The sequence below is a fragment of the Diabrotica undecimpunctata genome, chromosome 7 (genome assembly GCF_040954645.1).
Source record: "Diabrotica undecimpunctata isolate CICGRU chromosome 7, icDiaUnde3, whole genome shotgun sequence".
Taxonomy (NCBI): Eukaryota; Metazoa; Arthropoda; class Insecta; order Coleoptera; family Chrysomelidae; genus Diabrotica; species Diabrotica undecimpunctata.
Window position 1 is genome coordinate 129,584,755 of NC_092809.1, and position 23,396 is coordinate 129,608,150.

Sequence of the window (23,396 nt, forward strand, 5' to 3'; positions counted from 1 at the left end):
TATTTCAGCCGCAGTAAAGATCTAAATTTAGCAGATTGTGGTTCTTGACATTCTTTACGATTGGTTACGATGCCTAGAATACGGAGACCTGTACGATTTCGTCAACTTAGTGAGTTTGATAGGGGCTGTATAATGGGACTTCGGGAAGCTGGACTTTCTTTTCCGGAAGTTGCAGTTAGAGTGCAAAGAAGTGTAGACACAGTGATAAGGTGTTGTCAGGCATGGCTTCAAGAAGGCCGTACGCAAGGAGTAAGGGGCACTGGACGCCGCCGTAGAACAACAGACCGTGAAGATTGCCGCCTAAGATTATTGGCCTTAAGAGACCGTTTCTCCACTACCAGCTCCATTGCAAATGAATGGTTTTGCAGAACACGGAAGACCTAAGTGTTTACCGACGAATGAGAAGTTTTGGCCTGTTTTCATACCGACCACACTGGGTCCTCCCTTTAACTCCAGAACACCGCCGTAATCGCCTTCAGTGGTGCAGAGAACGGTCACTCTGGAATCAGGAATGGAACAGTATTGTCTTTAGTGACGAGTCTCGATTTTGTTTAGGCATGCACGATGGTCGAGCGAGGGTTAGAAGGCGACGTGGTGAAAGGAGGAATCCACAGTTTTTTGTTGAAAGACATGGTCATCACACTGTTGGAGTTATGGATTGGGGTGCTATAGCTTATGGTTCCAGGTCACCTTTAATCTTCATCAGAGGTAACATGAACGCGCAGCGTTATATCCAAGAAGTTCTAGAACCCCACCTTTTACCCTATCTTGACACCCTGGCAAATCCAACTTTCCAACAAGATAATGCCCGACCACAGGTTGCAAGAGTCACAATAGACTTCTTTCAACATAATGATGTCACATTGTTAGCATGGCCACCAAGATCTCCCGACTTATCCCCAATTGAGCACGTATGGGATATGATGGGTAGGAGATTGCTCAATTTGCAACGTCCTCCTCAGACTCTACAAGCACTTCGAGAGGAGTTGGTGGTTGCCTGGAATGAGATACCACAAGAGGACATTGACCACCTGATCAGAAGCATGCCTAGGCGCGTTGGAGAATGCGTAACACATCGGGGTGCATCCACATTTTATTAAAGGTAAAAGGGCTTTAAAGCAATGCAATCATTTTGAAATTTTAATCATTTACTAATTATGCTTTATTAAGTACTTATACAAAATTTTATTAAAATAAAATCATTTAAACTGGGTGTTCGGATTTATATGCCACTTAGTATACGAATGCCTGACAACATGATTGCTAAAAAGCTAACGACAGGAACACCTATAGGAAGAAGAAGCAGAGACCGACCTCAAATTAAGTGGTTAGATGGAGTTGAAACCAACTTAGGGATACTAGAGATCAGAATATGGCAACACGTTGAGGATTGTCGTATCAAAGATGATGATCCAGAACGATGAGAACGTAAAACCTCAAGTAACATGCAACTATTTTCGTAGGTACTTTATTTCAAATTATAACTACTCATTTAGAAAACCACGTTCAGAGCAAGGCCAAGCTTGCGACAGACTGGACAGCCTCATATTAGCAGAAACAAATTGAGAAGTAAAAAGGAATCTAATAACTGAAAAACGCTGCATAAGAAGACACAAAAATGAGAGAGTATATTACAGAAATTTCGGAGAACAAAGATGAAATGGAACTATTAGCATTTGATTATCAACAGAATATGCCTCTCCCCCATGTACCCAGAGATGTTTTTTTTTTAAACGGCAACTGTGGGAATACAACTGTCTTTGCAAACCAGTTCTGGAAAATCGTACTTTTTCATGTACGATGAAACCATAGAAAAGAAAGGAGCTAATGATGTTAGCTTTTTACATTATTTTCTTGAAAATTTTGTATCATCAACAGTAACAAAATTATATCTATATTCTGATAACTGCAGCTCGCAAAATAAAAACCAAACCATGGCTCAGTATCTTTACATTCTTGCAAATACTAATAAATTTACTAAAATTATACATAGATATCCAGAATCAGGACATAGTTGCCTTCCTTTTGACCGCAGCTTCGAATTGATTGAAAAGGAGAAACGGAAACGGGAGATGATCGTATTACCAGAAGAATGGGTTGCTCTAGTAAAAAATACAAGCCGCAAATTTGTAGTGGTTGTTTCGCAAGAAATAATTTTGAACTTCAGTGGTCATTTCATCAGGAATTTTAAAAAGTGCGTGTCAAACTAGAGACAATTTGGTATATCTACTTATCGAGAGATGGAGTACACAACAAAAGGCGTAAAAAGCAGTATTTCGGCTAGTTCTTTCCTTAAGAACTCGGTTTATTCTCCAGAAACTTGGCATTACATTGACTTACCTCCTTCGTCAGTACACCTATACTCTGGTCCGTTAATTGTTAAGCGCCCGAAATATCTCCATGTAAAGGAACTTGCAACAAAATATGTGCCTTCTGATATAATGTTGTTTTACGACCAGCTGAAGTGTCAATGAGAAGAAAAATCAACTCAGCATGAAGAAGATAGCTTTACAGATGATTAATTTATGTTTATTTGTTACTTTTGACAAAATTTTCTTTTTGATATTACTATTAAATCAAATTTATAAAAAAGCGTATTTTGTGAATATATTAAATATAATATACTAGAGTTTATCCTTAGATAAAAGCTGTTCCTACATTCGTATAGCGCAAGATTTGACAGCTGTCGCAGCTACAATGAGTGTCCATATGTTGAATTTGATATTCGTTATAATTTCTAGCAAAAGAGCGAGTTTTTTGACTTGTACAACTAATCTAACTCACCTATAATTTTATTCCACTGATCTATGTGATCAGTGCCAGGAAACAGTACTCCCCCGCGGATCATTTCTCCCATGATACAACCAACACTCCAAATGTCCACATTTTCGGTATATCCCATACCTAATATGACTTCAGGCGCCCTATAGTATCTGGTAACGACGTAAGGGGTCATCATGAATGTTGTACCTGCAGTTCTTGCTAAACCGAAGTCGAGAATCTTAAGAGTACAATCTGATTTCACTACTATGTTGCTGGGTTTTAAGTCCTGACAAAAAACACAGTAGTTATTATAACAAAAATAATAATAGTAAAGGGTTTTTTAGAGGTATAGAAATGTAAATTGGTAACACTTTTTTAACTTTTGGCCATTTTGACAGCTGTCAAGTAATTTATGTTAAGGTTGGTTTGACATTTTAGCATGGATAGACTTGACGCCTGAACAACGCTTCCAAATTGTACAAATTTATTTTGAAAATTGTGGTTCTGTTCGAAACACGTGTATCGAGTACAACGTCCATTTTATGGTCAACATAATAGTTCCTTAGAGCAAGTAATTCGATTAACCATGGAACGTTTTTGCACCACGTTTACTCTAAACGATAATATGCATCCACAGACACGTCGTACAGTATGTACAGAAGAAATTTTTGTTGCTGTAGAGCGTAGCATACAGGAAGACCCGAATCAGTCTATCTACCATCGTGCACAGTAGTTGGATACGTGTCCATCCACTTTATGGAAGATTTTGCTTTGCGTGCTTACAAAATCCAACTCATGCAAGAATTGAAGGTACATCATCACCTAGCAAGGCGTAGATTCGGTGAGTGGGTCTAAAACGAGATTGCCGTTGATTCCGATTTTCATAAGCGAATTTTTTTTACCGATGAAGCTCAATTTTGGTTGAATGGCTACGTTAACACACAAAACTGCCCTATTTAGAGTTAAGATAATCCTCAAATGTATGTTGAGAAAGCATTACATCCAGAAAAACTGACTGGTGTACTTTATAATCTGGTGTAATCATTGGACAGTACTTCTTCAAAAACGATGCTGGCCAGAACGTCAGTCGATGGTGACCGCTATAGAGTCATGGTTACTGCCTTTTTCATTCTCCAATTGAACAACCATGATGCACAGGAGCTGTCGTTTCAATAAGACGGCGCAACATGTCACAATTGATTTATTGAAGGGAACGTTTGGTAACCGCATAATTTCACGTTTCGGACAGTGAATTGGTTTCCAAAATACAGCGCCCCAAAACTATAATTAAAATTTGCTTTAAAATACCTACAATAAAAATCGTAGATATCTTTAGAATTATAGTTTTTATCAACAACACTGTTCGGTTCATTCACTTGCAAATAAGTTCATGCATCTTCTTAACATTGAGATCAGGAGACAAATAAAAACGGGACGTTTTCACTCGGCTGTAGTGTGACTCACGTCGTGGAAATTGTTTTATGTGATTATCTACGTTCTGCAGTAAATCTTTTGAAATGCGGTTTTTTCTATTTTTACGTTTACCTTGTTTGCTGTTCGGGGGTGTAATGTTGTTACTGTGCAAAGTTTTAGCAATATTATCCACTCGTTTTTTGGATATCCCGTGTATTGCTCCGAATGCACACCTACAAACTCGTATTTTTTCCATACCCAGCTTAATATAGTACTTGTGAGCACAACTACGCCTCTCTCGCTCACCAGTTTTAGCTCGAGTTCTGACAACATTGCTTGTTATTAAACCACCCAAGTAGATAGTTTGAATCTGTTTGTCTCCCATTTCATTAAAGTTTACTAAAACTGCTTGCCTCTGTTCTTCGTTCACCTTTTCAAAACATTTAAACTTACATTCAGAATTAGGTCCACTTTGCCTAGGTCCCACACTACTACCTTTCCAATTAACATAACTTTTTCCAACTGCAATACACTTTTTCTTAACGTTCTGTTATAACAGTTAATACTTATAAATGAGGCTACGATCGCAATAGTGGACTAACCTTGAAAAAGTTAAGCCAAACAGATGCCTTACTTTGCTGTAAAATTTAGTTGGCATAACAGTAAACGTTTCTTTAACAGATAGCTAATACTAATATGGATAATACACACTGGATTGCAAAATTAATCGGACACTCAGATTTTTATGTATTTTTTCGTTTTTAGACAAAAACTTATTTAATTTTTTTGAATTTTATTTTCTGCCTTATAAGCGATAACGTTTTTTTCTTCTTTGAACCCGTAGAAGATTTTTGCGAACAACCGTTCCACACAAACTTTTTGTTATTAATGTGAAATAGTGTCTAAAACTGAACAGAAAGTGTTTGCAAGTTTGACTTTCGTTTTTTTTTGGTTTCTCCTTTTCAAAAATTGCAATAAAAAATGATGATAACAAAAGAAGTAGCACAAGTTGTTGTTTTAGAGGATGATGGGCGAAGCATTCGTTACATCACAAATGCTTTAACATCCAAATACATGAGCAGGACAGGTCAAGATACACGGAGAACCACAGGTTAATTGAAGATCACTTTTTTTAAGAAGATTTTAGAAGATTTTTAGATTATTCAACGATTAAATGATGTCCATAGAAACACAGTTTCCATTTATACCGTTCGAATACGCTTAACTGAATATGGATTAAGATCCAGAATAGCTGTCACGGGACTTCTATTCATAGCAGAACATCGGAGGCAAAGTTACACTTCGCTCACAAACATCTTAATTGGGGTGTTGAAGAATGAGGTGCCTTGTTATTCATGGATGAATAAAGATTTAACAGATACTCATCAGATGGGCGGCTTAGGATTTGGAGAAGAACTTGTGAACGTTAGCACCAATGTTGTTTTACTTCCAGAGTTCAATTTGTTGAAGATGGTATAATGGTGTGCACAGGCATTTCTTTAGCGGCTCATACAGAAATTATTACATTTCTAGAGGGCAATTTAAACGCTTAAAGGTATATGAAATAATATTTGCAAGATGATGCAGTGTCATTTGCCCAATTTGTTGGGGAGAACTTTCGTCTGATGCAAGATAATGCTCGTCTACACATTACAAGAATAACACGGGACTACTTGGGTGAAATTAAGTTTCGTTTATAACCACGGCTCCCAAGGAGTCCAGGCCTAAATCTAATAGAGCATGCATGTGACATTCTGTGACGACGTATTCGACGTAAAGATGTTCAGATCATTAATGACTTGGAGCAAGCAGTTTGTGACGAATGGGAGCAAATTCCTCAGGAAGAATTCGCTGCTTAATCCGAAATATGCTTGATCGAATGAGCATATTAAATAGGGGACGTAGAGCTAATACATCCTACTAAATATTGTTTTTTATTAAAAGATATTCAAAATTTTTTTTCTTTTTTCTTTGTTAAATTCTTGATTTGTAATAAATTTTACTATTAAATTTTGTTTATTTATTAAATACTCAATAAGAAATATCAAAACTTTTTTAAACGCCAGTTTTTAGGAAAAGTCTGGGTGTCCGGTTAATTTTGCACTCCAGTGTATCTTATGGTAAGTGTTAAAAAATAAAAATAAAATGTAGGTACTTTTATAACAATAATATATTTGAAGGTTCTGTAAGTGAAAAGAATAATTTTTTTTACAACATATACAGTCGTTTAAGAATCAGGTTCATCCGCAAAATTAATTATACGTAAAGACCGTCAAAACAAAATTGGTAATTTATAGTAATCATAACTGAATTATCCAAAAAATTTCATTACTATGCTATTAGATTCTCGAATATTCAAATTTTTGTGTTTAAATATTCAAAAATAAACGTACCCTATGTATAATTCCAGCGGAATGTAAATGTTTAATGCCACATAACATCTGATAGAGCAAGTAGCTCATCCTCTCGTGATCCAAATCCATCTGAATTACTTGACAGAGGTTAGCGTCCATTAACTCCATAACTAGGTAAACATCTTGGAATTCCTCTAATGTCCGCTGTGGCGTAAAAGCGTTCAATAAACCGATTATCTGAAAATAATACAAAACTATAATGTGATACAAGTTGAATGTTCAATATTGATTGATTAATGTAATGGTAATGGCCGAGACTGACCCAAACGATTTTTCGAGCTAAATTAAGCCAAAATACGTCATTTTGGTGAAAAATTTATTTGTATTTTAAAAAAACAATTTCTGTTTCATTCTGAACGTCTCTTACTCCCAGATAACTTAACTAGACCAAAAGGTAACATTATCAGTACCGTACAAATTTGATGTTTATGCCAAACCTTTCAAAAACCTGTGCTGTGCAAAAACTACAAACATTTTTCTTCTACGGATTTTTCTATTATGCTCGTTATCCTAAATATTTGGCCAAATTAATGTTGTTTTCTAACCTTTTATTATATGTAGAGATATATTAGTCCAGTAGTCAGAGATTTAACCGCTAAAAATCATACGAACAAGTTGAATTTTTCAGAGAATATTAATTTTGGGCCCCCAAAAGAAATGCAAAAAAATTTACCACTTTTACCCCCGGGCTTCCCCCCAAAACCCCCCTCACAGGGGGTAAAAAAGCATAAAAAATTTATTTACCAAGAATCTGTACACTGTAGAAAAAAATGTTTCAAATAAAAAATGTAGCTGAGATAATTTCAAACAAAAATGTTTATAAGCATTTTTTATGTAGAATGGAATCGTTCTCTTAGAAACAACGCTTGAAGCGACCGTCGATTTTGCATCTCAGTTACGCGCGCAAAATCAATGTTCAATAAAATTTGTATCAGCTGTACGGTATTGGGACTGATTGAAATTCATGCCAACAAAGGTAAGTTTAACATAAACTCCAACTTCCACGATCACGATACAAGATCTAGAGAGGCTATTAGAGCACAACGTTTTAGGTTGACAAGAGCATAAAAAATTCGACAGATGTTATCGTTTAAGCTTAAAATCAAATCAGTCTGTTTAAAACATTGTTTCTATTCAAAAACTGAGTACTCAAGTACAGCTTTTACACAATATAGTACTAGTTTGGTCAAGGTATTTGCCTATTATGACAATATTTCATGTTTTTATATTCTTTTAGTGTGTTTGTCGTTTCTTAAATTGTTAATATTAAATATCTGTAATGTTTAAATTCGCAAAAATTTTATATGTATGTATGTAAAAATTGTCACTATTCCTTTGACTTGTAAACAACTAAACTATTTTTGTATATTGATTAAATAAATTATGTTCTATAGGGAGATTTATTGTAAGAGTTAGTCTAAAATATAAATTCGTATTGTCAAGCAATAAATATATCATAAAATAAATAATTGTGCTTTTAGTGTTAGTGTAGATGAATTAAAATAAGTATACATAAATTGAAGACTGTAAATAAGAGTTAATAAAAACATTTCAATATAAAAAGTACGTAGATATAAATACTTATATGAGATCTTTTAGAGTTACGTGTTTTTTTGTCAGTCAGTTCATACTGTTTTTAATTTCATTAGTAACTTATGTATTCCGACACATATTATAAGCGAATATACTCCTTATACATTATAAATTCATTAAAAGAGTCACAAAATAATACTCAGGTACTTACATTCTTGTGGTTGACTAGTTTCATGAGTTTGAATTCTCTGTACGCTCTTTTGGCATGTGTGACGTTCTGGAACGGTCGACTGAGCTTCTTAATAGCCACATTTTGTTGAGTTGCTGTGTCCAATGCAGCACTGTAACGATGAGACACATCCATGTTACAATTGAATGTTTTTGATAAAAACGATGTACGAAAATATAAATACATAGGGATAAATAGTGGTAATGGCCTATGAAGAAGTAAGTATTGTTTGGCATATTTCACCTTGTCTCTGATCTTTGGTGCACGAGAAGTAATGAAATACGTTACGAATTGAACTGAGAGGGCACCATCTATGTTGCTTTCAGTGCGGTCTCACTCTTTGCTTACAAATCTCAGAGACAAAATAATTTTACCAAACAGTACATAATTATTTGATAATTAATAAAAGTACAAGTTCATAAAGAGGTTTATTTGTAACAATGAAGCTTAGAAAATCACTTACCAAACTATCCCTTGAGCTCCAGATCCAATGGGTTTCAGGTTTTGGTATCTCTTTAGAATGGTAAATTTCGTGTCGCCCACCTCGACGGTGTAAAATTGGGACAATCGTGACATCTTTTGTCTTTAGCCTTGTTCAGTCAAGGCCATTGTCTGTAATATAATATTAATAATTTAATATCTGAAGATAATAAAAAATATTTTTAAAATGTATAAAAATTCGTCAGATTTTATTAAGAGAACAATTTTAAAAGGTTGATCCGATGGCCAAGCGTGCTCACTTCGATGTGAATAGTCTATAGTGCAATTCACACTGAGAGTGCAGTACAGCTAAGATAGAACAATTCTTTTCTTATGAAGAATAAACAACGCACAGGGTTGTCGGCCTTAGCCAGCAGTTGATTGCTCACTCAAGAGCGTCGCACAGGACCCGCTTGGATAAAATGCATCTCCCGGCAGTACGAGTATAATATGTTATATTATGTATACAGTAGAATAAAAAAAGCATTGTAAAAGTTGTAATAATTGAATACTCCACGAAATGTATAAATAGTTTGAAAAGTATTCATTGTTTTTAATATTCTGTACTGGAAGTAGAGATTCTTTTATACAAACCTCGAATAGTTTCGAGGTAGATTTACGTAATTAGACAAAAATTGTTAAAATATGTACAGTAGTTACGTCATTCAATGAATTTGAATGATTCCTGTAAATATATACCTAAGCATTTTGATCAGAACATTTTTAATAAATCATCCCAAATTTTGGCATATGCAGATGATGTTGACCTAGTTGCCCGCACAACACGCAAGCTAGAAGAAATGTATACCACCCTGTCAAACGCCTCAAAAAATATGGGCCTGCAAGTAAATGAGAAGAAAACTAAGATAATGGCATCAACACCCAAGAATAGAGCCAGAAACATCAGCCACCAATTCACGGTTGATAACTCTACCTTTGAAGTGGTGGACAAATTCACATACTTAGGCTCCCTGATCACCAAGCAGAACGTCATGACGGAAGAAATCAAGCGAAGAATAATCCTAGCAAACAAATGCTATTTTTTACTGAGTAGACATATGAGAAGCAGAAACTTAAGCCAAAAAAACAAAAATAACCATATACAAAACATACAACCAATGTTGACATATGGGTCGGAGACATGGACCATTTCCAAGGCAGATGAAAATCTCCTGCTTATATTTGAACGAAGGATCCTGAGAAGAATATTCGGTGGCATCTGTGAAAATGGTGTTTGGAGAAGGAGGTACAACTACGAGATATATCACAGATATAAACATATATTTGGTGGTAAAGACGTAGTATCCTTTATAAAAATAGGAAAACTAAGGATGGGCAGGACATCAGGCAAGATCACAGCAGAACAACCCTCCTAGAAGAATCCTTATGTAACAACTTGTGGAAAGTAGAAGTAGGGGTAGACCAAAATTCAGATGGAGGGATGGTGTAGATGAGGATGGTAGACAAATAAACGCAACAAACTGGCAACAGTTGGCAATGGATAGAACTGACTGGCGTAATAGACTTGGGAAGGTCGAGGCTCTTTTATAGGGCTGTAGCACAATGATGATGATGAATATAAAAATAAATAAAACGCGCAGATTAAATTCATATGCTCGATTTATGCAAAATTAAATAATACAGTGGAACTTGGATATTACGGCCTCGGTAGTTACGTCATCTTAGTCGTAACGTCAATTTTTAATAGGTCTAATGTTTAATAGGGCCAAAAACTATTCGATAACATTATTAAAAACCCGGTTTCTCGGGTTTTTAATAATTTAATAAAAAAAATTAAGAACTCGGCATTGCCGATGATGCGATCCGTACGATGCGGATCAGTGGACGCAGTTACATAAGTTTTTATACAAGGCAAACTAAAATCCGATGCGGACCTGTGGACGCTTACCTTAATAAGACTACGCCCGCGCATCAAATCGAGCTATGGATGAACAGTAGAAATGAAGACTTACATGCCATTAAACTCTGTGGGTAAATCGCGTCAACGCTAGAAACAACGCCAAATAATAAACAATTTTAAAAGCGCATGCTTCGAAGGAGGTAAATTTTCTATTGAAGATGAAGACCGATCGGGAAGGTCGGTTTCTGTATCCATCTCCGTAAATATCGATGCAGTTCATACATGATTTTATCCGACCGTCGAATTGGACTATATTACTATCTAAGGCACTGAATATTTCAGATGACGGCGTCCATCATATAATTCACGTCGATTTGGACATGAAAATCAACAACTCCCTTCTTTTATTTACTTACCATGAAGAATCCATATCAAATCCTTGTGGTGGACGGCATAAACAAAAGTTTCTGTAAAAAAAAGGAAACGTTACACTGCGCTGTGAACTGTATAAGTTTCTATAAAAAATTATTTACTATCTTTAATGGGAATTAACCACAATTTCCATTGAAAATAAGTTTATTTGTCGTTTCGATTTCCACTTCGGAAATCGTTCTCGAAATACAAATTTTCAACTGAAATTGTGGTCAATTCCCATTAAAGATAGTAAATAATATTAAAATGCCACAAGAAAATAGCTTCCGAACAATATTATATACAGAAATGTAAAATAGCCGATCATAGAACAACTTTTAATTGAGTTACGCAGATATATACAAAGTATAAACATCTCTCTCTCTCTCTCTCTCTCTCTCTATATATATATATATATATATATATATATATATATATATATATATATGTGTATATATGTATGACGCCTATGACTGGTACAAGAAATTAGCAATTGATGGAATCGATTCAACTCTGGTGGATAAATAATCGTACCAATTTTCGTTTTTCTAAATAGAAGCGTTCTGTAGGTATTTAAAAAAAAAAACTAATTACAAGCAGCTATATTCAAAGAGCTCTAGCTCCCTTAGGAAGCATTTTCGAACTAGGTGAATTGGGTTGTCTTAAAATTATCTGAGAAATCTCCGGTATTCGTTTGTCAGAAGAGTTTTTGGACACCCTGTATATATATATATATATATATATATATATATATATATATATATATATATATACAGTGCTAGTCAAAAGTCCATTCCCCCCTCGTATCTTTTGAACGGTTATACTTATAATAGTTTCGTATTTAATTAATAAATATTAAAACCTCCTGGTGCTCCTGCACACCATTAGATTTTTTTCTGTGGAAATACTTGAAATCTAAAGTTTACGCTACAGCACCCGTCAATATTGACATTTTGAAACAACGAATTTTTGAAGAATGTAGGGCAATTTCCCCCGACACATTTGAACGAGTACGGCAAGAGTTTGGAAATAGAACTGGTTGTTAAATATTTATGAATTAAATGAAAAGCTACTATTTCAGTATTTATTTAATTTATTATACCTTTTAAACGAGGTATCACTTGTCATAAGGTACCATTTAAAATTATCTGTCACAGTGGCGCTGTAACGTCACCTGTCACTATTACGTCACCTGTTATGACTAGTTGAGAAGCCTACGTCTGTTTATTACCTCCCTCCAAATTTCACTATTACAAAAATACCCGTTCAAAAGATACGAGGGGGGAACGGACTTTTGACTAGCACTGTACCTATATATAATATATATATATATATATATATATATATATATATATATATATATATATATATATATATATATATAACGTGATTATTTCGACCAAAAAACAATTTATAAATATGTTGGAAATATCGGGTATGTGGTCTATATTAAATAAAAATCTTTGTTTTTTCTAAAGCTCAATATTTCGCCATTTATTTGATAGCTTCATCGGGAGTAACTGTAAAAAACAAACATTTCAAAACACTGACGTACACTTAGATTTACAATACTTACAGAAATTAAAAGATTATACACATAAATAAAATTGAATATTAAAATAACATTATTACTGATGAAACTGTACATTTAAACATGCATTTTATTAAATGTACAGTTTCATCAGTAATAATGTTATTTTAATATTCAATTTTATTTATGTGTATAATCTTTTAATTTCTGTAAGTATTGTAAATCTAAGTGTACGTCAGTGTTTTGAAATGTTTGTTTTTTACAGTTACTCCCGATGAAGCTATCAAATAACGAAATATTGAGCTTTAGAAAAAACAAAGATTTTTATTTAATATAGACCACATACCCGATATTTCCAACATATTTATATATATATATATATATATATATATATATATATATATATATATATATATATATATATATATATATATATATATATATACCCTGATGAAAAAGGAGTGAAATCCAACTTCTAACTCAATTACACCTTTAGGATTTGATCCTCAGAAGAAACAGAATCAAAGTCTGCAAGAATTCACAAAGATCTTTTGCACAGCAAACCTAGGAGAATATAGGTTATCATTAGAGCTAAAGAAAGACACTATTTATTAAAGTATTAATACTTGGCACTATTATCTTATTTAAAATTAATTATTGTTGCATTTTCCAATTAAACTAATTTTTTAATAATAATAATTAACAAGTAAAGTGTCAATCGTTTTTTCTATAAACTCAAAATATTGTGTATGTCTGCCCAAATGGGTGAACAACAAAACTCAAATTTTTGCAGTGCCTGCGTCCACCCAATTGGCTGTATATCAATGATTTAGTAATTAAATTAGTGGGAAGACATCTGTGGTACAAATCAAGAAATATCCCTGTATTTATATTACAGATCCTTATACTACGTTTTGACCTAATGCTTAGACAAAAGTAGAATGAGATTTCAGAAATTTGCATTACCAAAACACCGTTAATTTTAAATGAAAGTGTAGACCCAAATGGACAGACAGTAACAAACTAAATTACAATGGAGAGCCATTTCAAGAGTCAGGGAGTCAGTTTATAGCCAGTGACTCTTCTTCTTCTTGTAGTGCCTATCCGTTTCGGATGTTAGCAACCATCATGGCAATCTGTATTTTGCAAACTGCGGCTCTGAAAAGACTTGTGGTTTTTGTGTTGAACCACGTACGTAGATTTTTCAGCCAGGAAATTCTTCACCTTCCTGGTCTTCGTTTTCCTTGAGGAATTAATTGCAGCAACCCATATCTTTCGCTGTTCCTCATGATGTGACTGAGGTATTCTATTTTGGCTGTTTTTATTGTGGTTAGCAACTCTTCCTGTTTGCATTCTTAATAAAACGTCCTGCTTAGTAACGTGGTCGGTATAGGATATCTTCAGAATTCTACGATAAAGCCAAATTTCGAAAGCCTCAATTTTCTTACAGGTAGCGTCTGTGAGGGTCCACAACTCAACTCCGTACAACAGTATAGGAAAGATATAACATCGTAGTAACCTGATTTTTATGGGTACTGATAAATCGTGGCATTTGAATAGCTTAGCCATTTTTAAAATGCAGATCTTGCTTTCTCTATCCCAATTTTCATTGATCTTCGTACCAAGGTAGGTGTATGTTTTTACTCTTTCTATAGGTTGACCATTCACACTGATTCTTTCAATTTGCTCTTTGTCTATATATCCTTTGATGTATAATTTTTAGAAACAACTTTAAAATGTGGCTCATTAGGCTGATGGTCTGGAAATAATTGCAGGATACGGATCTTGTTTTCTTTGGTAGAGCAATAAATGTTGACTTCAACCATGATCTTGGTATTACTCCGTTTAAATATATGTCATTAAATATTTTTGTTAGTCTTTAAGTACCTGTTAAATAGCTTTATGAGTTCAGCATATGAATTGTCAGGTCCAGGAGCTTTGCCATCTTTTAGTTGTAGTATGGCTTTTTCCACTTCATCTGATGTGATTGGCAATTGGTCATTACAAGGACGGAGGTTGTTTGGACCTATTATCATGCAGTTACTCTGACCAATATTATTCATCAGAAAGAGATGAACACATTGAAACAATTGAAAGAACAAATCATAATAAACTCTGACCTATCTGAAACTAAGGTTGTTATTGGTAATGCCAGCAATAAACAGTGGAGCAAACTTACATATTCCAATAAAAAAAAATTTCTTTAACAAGAGAGGAAAAATACATGTTTTGCTTGACAGAAAGACTGCAAAACCTATTGATTATTTTCAGATATTTTTATCAGAGGATGTAATTGGACTAATGGTATGAGAAACAAACAAAAATGCTTAAAAGTTTTTACAAAATAATATGGTAAAAAGAAGTAGTAGGTATACAGAATGGAAAAATATGAATGTTCAAGAAATGAAAATATTCATGGATCTTAGGATATGGATGGGACTTATATATTATATACCCTCGATTCAATCACATTGGTCAAATAATAGAATATGTAAAAATGAAATGTGTTCCTGTTTTACTAGAAATTGATTCCTGGTTTGCAGACGACATAGTATTAATTGCGGAAAGTGCAGAAAAACTGAAATACAACTTAGAGAAATGGAACCTAGAAGCAAGCAAATACAACTTAAACGTAAACAAAGAAAAGACTCAAATAATGAAAATATCAAGGAAATAAGGGACGGAAGATCAAATAGAAGTAATGATACACCAACAAAAAATAATACAGACAAATTCATACAAATACTTAGGAACAGTAATCAACAACAAAGGAGACATCGACGATGATCTTAACAACAGAATGGAAAACACAGGAAAACTATTCCAAGCACTAAATAGAGGATTCCTTAATAACAAATAAATATCAACAAAGACCAAGATGACAATATACAAAACAATATATAGACCTACAGTGACATATGGAGCAGAAAATTGGATATTAAACAAAAGACATCAGAGCAGAATTCAGGCAGCAGAGATGAAATACCTCAGAAGAACAATAGGAGTAAAAAGAACTGATAGAATCAGAAATGAAGAAATAAGAGAAAGACTCAAAATCAAACCGATACTCGAGTCAATCAAAGAGAAAAAATTTGCATGGTTCGGACATCTAACCCGGATGGACAATAATAGACAAGTTAAAAGAGTGTGGGACGCCAAACCAATAGGGAAGAACAAAAGAGGAAGACCCATTAAAGAATGGAACAGTGACATCTCGCAGATACTGCAGAGTAAGGGTAAGACTTGGCAGGAAGCAACACAGATGGCATCCAATAGGAAGGAATGGAGAAAGTTCGTTAAGAGCTAGGACACCTCAGAAGACTGTCAAATATTATAATGTAATGAATTGTATTTTAAACGGCCCAACACCGAAAGGTACAAATGGGTCTACTGATTAAGTAAAGTAAAGATTCCTGGTTTTGTTAAGATTTTGGCATTTTGGGGAAAATATTGAAGAGGGGACAGATTATGCAAGATACAGACTCTACTGTCTTTGAAACAAGAAAATTTTCAACATACGAAAATACCTGGTGAAAACTTAGTAATTGATGAATCAATGCTACCTTTTATTGGCAGACTAAATTTTAAACTATATGTCCCAGGAAAATCGTGTAAAAATGATATAAAGCTTTTTAAACTTTTAGGTCAAAGTGGTTATACATATAAAATTAAAAGAACTGCAAATACTGCTACATGAAAATTTCAGTTGTTTCTGGTAGAATACTAGCCAAAAGTAAATCCAAGAAAGTCAGCAGTTTTTTTTAATACATATCCAGATCATTATATTTCGAGTGTTTTGAAAATGTTCATAATTCCAATAAATAAATAATATTTTTTAATCAGCTATATTTTATTATCTGTATTGCTTTTGTATTTCACTGAAGAAGTATGATGTCCACCCACTTGGATGTACAAATTTTAATGTACACCAAATGGTATTGGTAAAGTTGTTTTGTGATAATAAATAAAAAAAAATATAATTCTGGCACTCCTGAGCAGTTCGCTAGATTTTGTCTTGGCATCAGCGAGGTGTACTTGTGTCCACTCAATTGGGTATATGTGGCATTTAACCTAGTTATTTTAATAACATTTAACCTAAAGTTAAAATATGTTATAAATGTTAACTTTATAATTTACTTATTTATAATGTAAAACACTAGAGTGGACAATATTTAACAATCTAAATAACAATTTTTTAACAAAAATAAATAAATGCCCAAAATAAAATATGAATATTTTATTTGTAAACTTATATTAAAAAAGGTTAAGAATAAGATTCTATTCTGTGTAATTTATTGCAAAATATAATAACTAAAAGTGACTTATAGTTAAAAGCAAACACAGTAATGCAAAACTACATTAAAATATTTCAATGTATTGTACAAAATATTTCAATATTACAACTTCAGTCTAATATATAAAAGAATATAATTTAATAACATTATGCCTTTGACTTCTTCTTCAAACTTTGTATATAAAGTCCCAAGCTTTCTTGAACTGCAGGTTGATTAGAAAACATTACAAAGTTGTCTAAATCTTCTTTCCTATTTTTGACCATATCTTCGATAGTGTTACCTCGAACATATTTCTTAGAAAGACCTCTAGCAACAGGTGAAATTTTCGCAAATCTGGATATAAATGCTTCTGATCTAGCCATTCCTTCTGTTTTATTTTCAATTATTTCATCAATTAACCCAATATTAAGAGCTTCTTCAGTTCTATACATTACACCCGCAGTTAATGCTAATTCTGCTTTTCTAATTCCAACCACATTTTTCAAACTATCTACGAACCAGTTGGGAGCCACGATACCAAGCTGTGTTTCATTCAATCCTATAGTGCAGTTCTTAAACATCACTCTGTACTCACAACACAATGCTAAAAGACAACCACCTGCAGGCGAATGACCATTTATTAGGGCTACTGTTGGATAAGAAGAACCATATAGTTTAATCCATGTATCTTGTAGAGCAGTCCAAAATAATTTAATCCTTTCTTGATCAGGTTTATACATTTCCAAGATATCTAATCCTGCACTGAAAACACCATCATTTTTTGAGGTCAAAATAAGACCTCTTGATTTGTTTTTCTCGAGATCCGTTAAAGTAGAAGACAGCTGGCTGAGAAGTTCATAATTCAAACTATTTACCGGTGGTCTCTGCATTTCCAGTGTAGCTACTCCATTTTTATCATTTACAGTTACAGATACAAAACTAGCTTCCTTGCTAAAACATCTCATACCACTTTTCACTATATTGGTTTTAAAAACACTTCTTAAAGCCATTGTATATGAAACAAGCGTACTAAACACTTCTAATGGTTAAAATATGCACAAATAGACTTTTATTGATAGAAAAGTGAAGATCAAAGTCTACGTTTATAAGTTCCAAGTCCAATAAACTAATAAAATAAATAGAACATAACCTCAACAAAAACGTCAACAAGCGAATGTTGAAAGTGCTACTAGGCTGTAATATAAAATATAAAATTATAAAAACATTATTGAAGCTTACAAAAAACGTAATAATTAGTATGTTTCTTCTATAATTAGTATGTAAATCCTATAATAGTAATTACGAAAATAATGTTTCGATTTTTTAACTAAGAAAGGTTATTAGTGGATTTTATTGGTAATTTTTATGGGAATTGACAGTTAACATTGTTATTGTTAACAATATTGGAATAGTAAGTGTATATTGATATTTTAAAACAGTAGTATTAAACAACAATTTGCTTCGATTTATAAATTGTTGCATTTCGTATATAATTTCTTTGGCAAATTATTTTGTACTGTAATAAAAATATTAATATAATCCTTTTACCCTATGACGACAGATATGTAATTAAGACAAGATCAGTGGGCCTCAAACAGTGGGGAGTTAATATTTAATTCGGATCGCTTGAAAAGTAAAAATATTTAATTTCTGTATTTTATGTTCAGTAATAATATTGGATATTACTGTATCAAAGGTAAATAAAATGAATATAATATGTATATACAGGGCGTGTTAAAAGAAGTGGGACGGAATATTTTGAATACTTGAAATTATTTGTCGACATCAAATGTTCATCAAGGTCTCTATAAGTCTCTATTTTGAGTAGAGTGAAAATTATACGAAGGGTTTTGCATACAGTTGTGTATTTGGTAAAGTTCGCCATAATTCTTCTTCTAGTGCCGTCTCCACTAATGAAGGTTGGCTATAACCATTGCCAATTCCTCTCTATCTTCTGCTTTTCTTAAGAGTGTCTGTGTGTTTAACCCGGTTCAGTCGCGAATGTTTTTCAGCCAGGATATTTGTCGTTTACCCCTTTTTCCTTCGATTTTACCCTTCATAATCAGCTGCAACAACTCCTACTTATCATTTCTAAGTATGTGCCCCAAATATGCTGTCTTTCGCCTTTTAATGGTGGTCAAAAGTTCTCTGTCTCTTCCCATTCTGTGCAACACCATTTCGTTCGTAATATGATCGGTCCATGGTATCTTCAAAATTCTCCTAAAAAGCCACATCTCAAAAGCTTCCGGTTTTCTCATTAAGTCAACACTAACAGTCCAAGTTTCGACACCATAAAGAAGAATAGAGTGGATATAACATTTTACCATCCGATATCGGATTTGCATTTGCATTTGGTTACTCAGAAATTTCCTTATCTTCAAATTTATCTATTATGCTCATTGGTCCACTTGCTCAATGTCTTCATTTTTTATCTGGATCCTTGTAATGACTTGGCCCCTCTTACTGATAACCATGGTTTTTGTTTTCTTTATGTTTATTGTTAAACCAAACTGTTCCCCAGTATCACAAATTGTGTTTAGTAACGTCTGCAGGTCTGTCTCACTTTCAGCGATAATGACTTTATCGTCAGCATAACGGATGTTATTTATATTTTCATCATTTATCTTGATTCCTTCTGTACAGTTTTCAACTGCTTGCTTAAATAACGCTTCGGAATATATATTAAATAGTAATGGTGAAAGTACACAGCCCTGTCTCACTCCTCTACTGATCTGTTGCGCATCCGTGCTATTTCCATTGTTGTATTTTTCTCCTCTGTAATATGTAATAGATAACTCGTTTTTCTGTTTTTTACAATATTTAGGAGTTCTCTCTCAGTACCCATTCTTCTTAGCACCTCGTTGTTGGTCAAGTGCTCTGTCCAAGAGATCTTCAGCATCCTTCGACAAACCCACATCTCAAAGGCTTCTATACGGCTCATACTTGTAATTCCGAGAGTCCATGTTTCCACTCCGTATAGCAATATGGAGTAAATAAACGTTTTTACAAATTGGTATCGGATATTCAACGATAACGTAGAGTTTACGAAAGCCAAACTGTCTATTACTCATATTTGCTTCGCACTTTCTGAATCTTCTTGCATGTACAATCTTTAAAAATGTTTTTAATAAGTGTGACATTAAGCTGATTAATCTATAGCCATTACAGTGTTTGGGGTTCTTGGTTTTTGGTAGCGGAATAAAGGTCGATAGCAGCCATTCTGTAGGTATCTCACCAGATTCGTATATGTTATTAAAGAGTATAGTTATTGCACTTAAATTGTCTTCGTCTATAAGTTGTTTAATCAGCTCGATATGAACTTCATCTGGCCCAGGGGCTCTGCCAGATTTTGAGTTGTTTATAGCATGTTGGACTTCAGATTTTTAATATTATTGGAGCTTCCTCGTTACCAATTTTTGTTGGTTCCGTTCTTGTGTCCATGAAAAGATCTTCAATATATTTAGTCCATACTTGTTTCATTTCAATTGGGTTATTAATAGGTTTATTGTTTTTGTCAATTAATCGGTTACGTGTATTTGTTCGTGATTTTCCAGATAATTCATTTACTTTTTTATGTAAATTATAATGATCATGCTTTTTCTGCAATTCTTCAACTTCGATGCATGTTTCCATCATCTACTTTTCCTTAGCCTCTTTTATATTGTTCCTTATTAATTTATATTTTTCTCTGTACTTATTTGGGTTTTTGTTTCTATATTTTCTTCTTTGTTCCATGATTTCCAGTATTTCTTGAGTCATCCAAGGTTTTCGGCTTTCTGTTTTCTTTTGTAGAGTTTCTTTCTGTGTTTTTATAACAGAATCTTTGATTTTGCTCCACATAATGTTCACATTCCCAGTGTTTTTCATTTCTGATGTTAATTTCTTCATTTCTTGATTGATATATGTTGAAGCCTCAGCACGGATTTCATTTATCTTGAGCAACTGAGTATTCACCTTAGAACTTTTGGATTTTATTATCTTTTTTCCCTCAGTTTCATTTTTGAGACAAGGAGGTTATGGTCTGAGGGGACATCTGATCCAGGAAAAGTCTTAACGTTTACAATGGAATTTCTAAATCTTAGATTGATTAGAATAAAGTCGATCTGATTTCTAATGCAATTTTGTGAATTATTATACTGTGGTGACCTCCAGGTATACATTCTACGGGGTGGTAATCGAAATCATGTGCTCATAATCGCCAGGACAATTCTTCCAGGATTCTTCTTGACAAAATATTTTATATTTTATTCTTATTCTTATTTTATGTTTTATTCTTGACAAATTTGCCATAATAATCTGATAAAATTCTTACAGGAAAAAACCTAAACTAAAAAGTCATTCATACATTCTACTAAGGTGAAATAAAAGACAAAGTTCAGATAGAAGAAAAGATAACTGAAGATATAGAAATAAAGAAAAGAGTTTGTCAGGGTTGAGTGCTTCGTCAATCCTTTTTAACGTATATTTGGAAGATATTATGAATAAAATATGGGCTGACCAGGAATATGCCATTAAAATTAACGGAAGCATAGTTAACAATTCGAGATATGCAGACCATTCAGTACTGATAGCACTGAACAACAAAATTTTGGGAATAGATATCTCATGAAGCAGACCTTGATTTATATATGTACTAGCTGACCTGTTATGTCCCTTATGTTCAATTTATTTAACAGAGTTAAGTAAATATCATGAAATCCGTGATGGCATCCCCGGTATATCGAGAGAATTTAAAAATTATTTTGGATCATTTACGGCTTCGTCTTCATTAACAATACTGTCGACCGATTTAAAAGATATCAGATCACATGGTAACAACTGTTGAATATGAAAGTTAATTTCGTTAACATCAACATTTTTCGCCGCCTAAATTGCGCGCTCAATAAGCCAATTATGATTCAAGTAATTATTCAGTATACCCGGGAAGACACTTACAATTTGAAGCAGTTTGATGTATTTGGATGCATTTGCCCCGATAGATCATTTTGCACTTTTACTCTTATCTTAAGGGTCAATCGAACTGTTTCTACATTTCGACATAAAATCGATTGTGTTAAACATGCGTTAATCTCATCCGTATATGTAAAGAGAGGAATAACCGGTAATGTCTGTCGGAAGTCACCAGACAGTGATAATACAGCATCATCGAATAGTTTGTCGTTGCCGTTTAAATCTTGCATACTTCTATGTAATGCTTCGAGTAAATCTTTATGAGCCATAGTACAGATATCCCAGATAATAACTGAACTCGTTTGGATCACTGCAACCATAACACTTCTTTTTTAATGTTACATATCAGCATTTAATTTGCTATGAACGTCTAATGGCTGCTTGTGTACTAAATGTGCGGTTCGCCCATCATCCAACAATTTTCTGAATCAACAACTGTAAGTTGCCTACATTTGGCGCAACTTAACGACGATAAAGTATCATAAATTACGATTAAAATATATTACAATTACGATAAAAATTAATATAGAAAATTTTATGAATTTAGTATAATCAATTAGATTTTGACATTTTTTAACATTCTCAGTAGATTTTAAAATTGAAGTTTATTTAGAATTCTTTCATTAAATTTACAATTACTAAAATGTATGGAATTAATGGACAAACTTATAGTTTTAACTTTATTGCAGAGAAAATGTTGAAAAATCGTTGTTTGTAAGTAAACAATATTGAATATTTTAAAATTATATTTTTAATTCTAATTATACATAATTCTGTCAAAAATAAAAATATTTTACTCCCGAGTAAAAATCACATTTTTTAAAACACTTCATGTACAACTATTGTAGATTGAATAAAGTAGTATGAGTAAAGAAGAACCTGTAACGTACAGTAAAGAATGGAATAACCACATAAGTAGAATGGAGAAGCGTATCGTCAAAATAGCAAGAGATAAGTCACCAATATAATGATAAACATCCAAGGGACAGAGATAGAACACGTAGCTGAATATACATATCTGGGTCAAAATGTCAAGGTAAGCAAAGAAAATCAGACTACCGAAATAAACAGACGTGTAAAAATGGGATGGGCAGCATTCGGAAGACTCTCATACGTACTTAAAAATAAAAATATACCTCAAAGACTGCGAACCAAAGTGCTTAATTCCTGTATCCAGCTGTACTTACATATGGGGCTCAAACCTGGACATTCACTAAAATAAACATGGAGAAGATCAGAAAAACTCAGAGAGCTATGGAACGACAGATGCTGGGTATTTCGCTCAAAGACCATAAAACAAATGAAGACATTCGTAATAGAACAAAAGTAAAAGATGCTGTGGAACAGGCAGCTAAATTGAAATGGAAATGGGCTGGACATAACGAACGTCTTAAGGATGGCCGGTGGAATAAAGAAATCGGGAATTGGCGGCCATATGAAGCCAAAAGATCACGAGGAAGACCGCAAATGCGATGGAGCGACAAAATCCGAATAGAGAGAAGGGCTTAAACAAAAATTCACCAATCGGCAGAAGTAT

At 33.5% G+C, this 23,396-nt stretch overlaps 2 protein-coding genes across 7 annotated transcripts in view; both read right to left on the reverse strand.

The window, feature by feature from the left end:
- Positions 1 to 23,396, reverse strand: part of bsk (mitogen-activated protein kinase dJNK) — a 96,948-nt gene that overhangs the window by 49,600 nt on the left and 23,952 nt on the right. For 5 of the 6 annotated variants that reach the window (XM_072538193.1, XM_072538187.1, XM_072538189.1 and 2 more), the window contains exons 2-6: positions 11,110 to 11,160; positions 8,816 to 8,964; positions 8,335 to 8,464; positions 6,570 to 6,767; positions 2,785 to 3,049 (exon numbers count right to left, since the gene is read on the reverse strand). In XM_072538193.1, coding sequence (XP_072394294.1) covers positions 2,785 to 3,049; positions 6,570 to 6,767; positions 8,335 to 8,464; positions 8,816 to 8,928 — 706 coding nt within the window. In that variant the 5' untranslated portion in view covers positions 8,929 to 8,964; positions 11,110 to 11,160. The remainder of the gene's footprint in view (positions 1 to 2,784; positions 3,050 to 6,569; positions 6,768 to 8,334; positions 8,465 to 8,815; positions 8,965 to 11,109; positions 11,161 to 23,396) is intronic. The other variant, XM_072538190.1, reaches the window with a different exon arrangement.
- On the reverse strand, positions 16,907 to 18,051 carry LOC140445825 (enoyl-CoA delta isomerase 1, mitochondrial-like). The gene has a single exon (XM_072538186.1). The coding sequence runs from the start codon at positions 17,917 to 17,919 to the stop codon at positions 17,077 to 17,079; it is 843 nt and encodes a 280-aa protein (XP_072394287.1). The 5' UTR covers positions 17,920 to 18,051; the 3' UTR covers positions 16,907 to 17,076.

Excerpts from the sequence above, each read along its gene's own strand:
- LOC140445825 (XM_072538186.1), bottom strand. The coding sequence starts at position 17,919 with ATGGCTTTAAGAAGTGTTTTTAAAACCAATATAGTGAAAAGTGGTATG.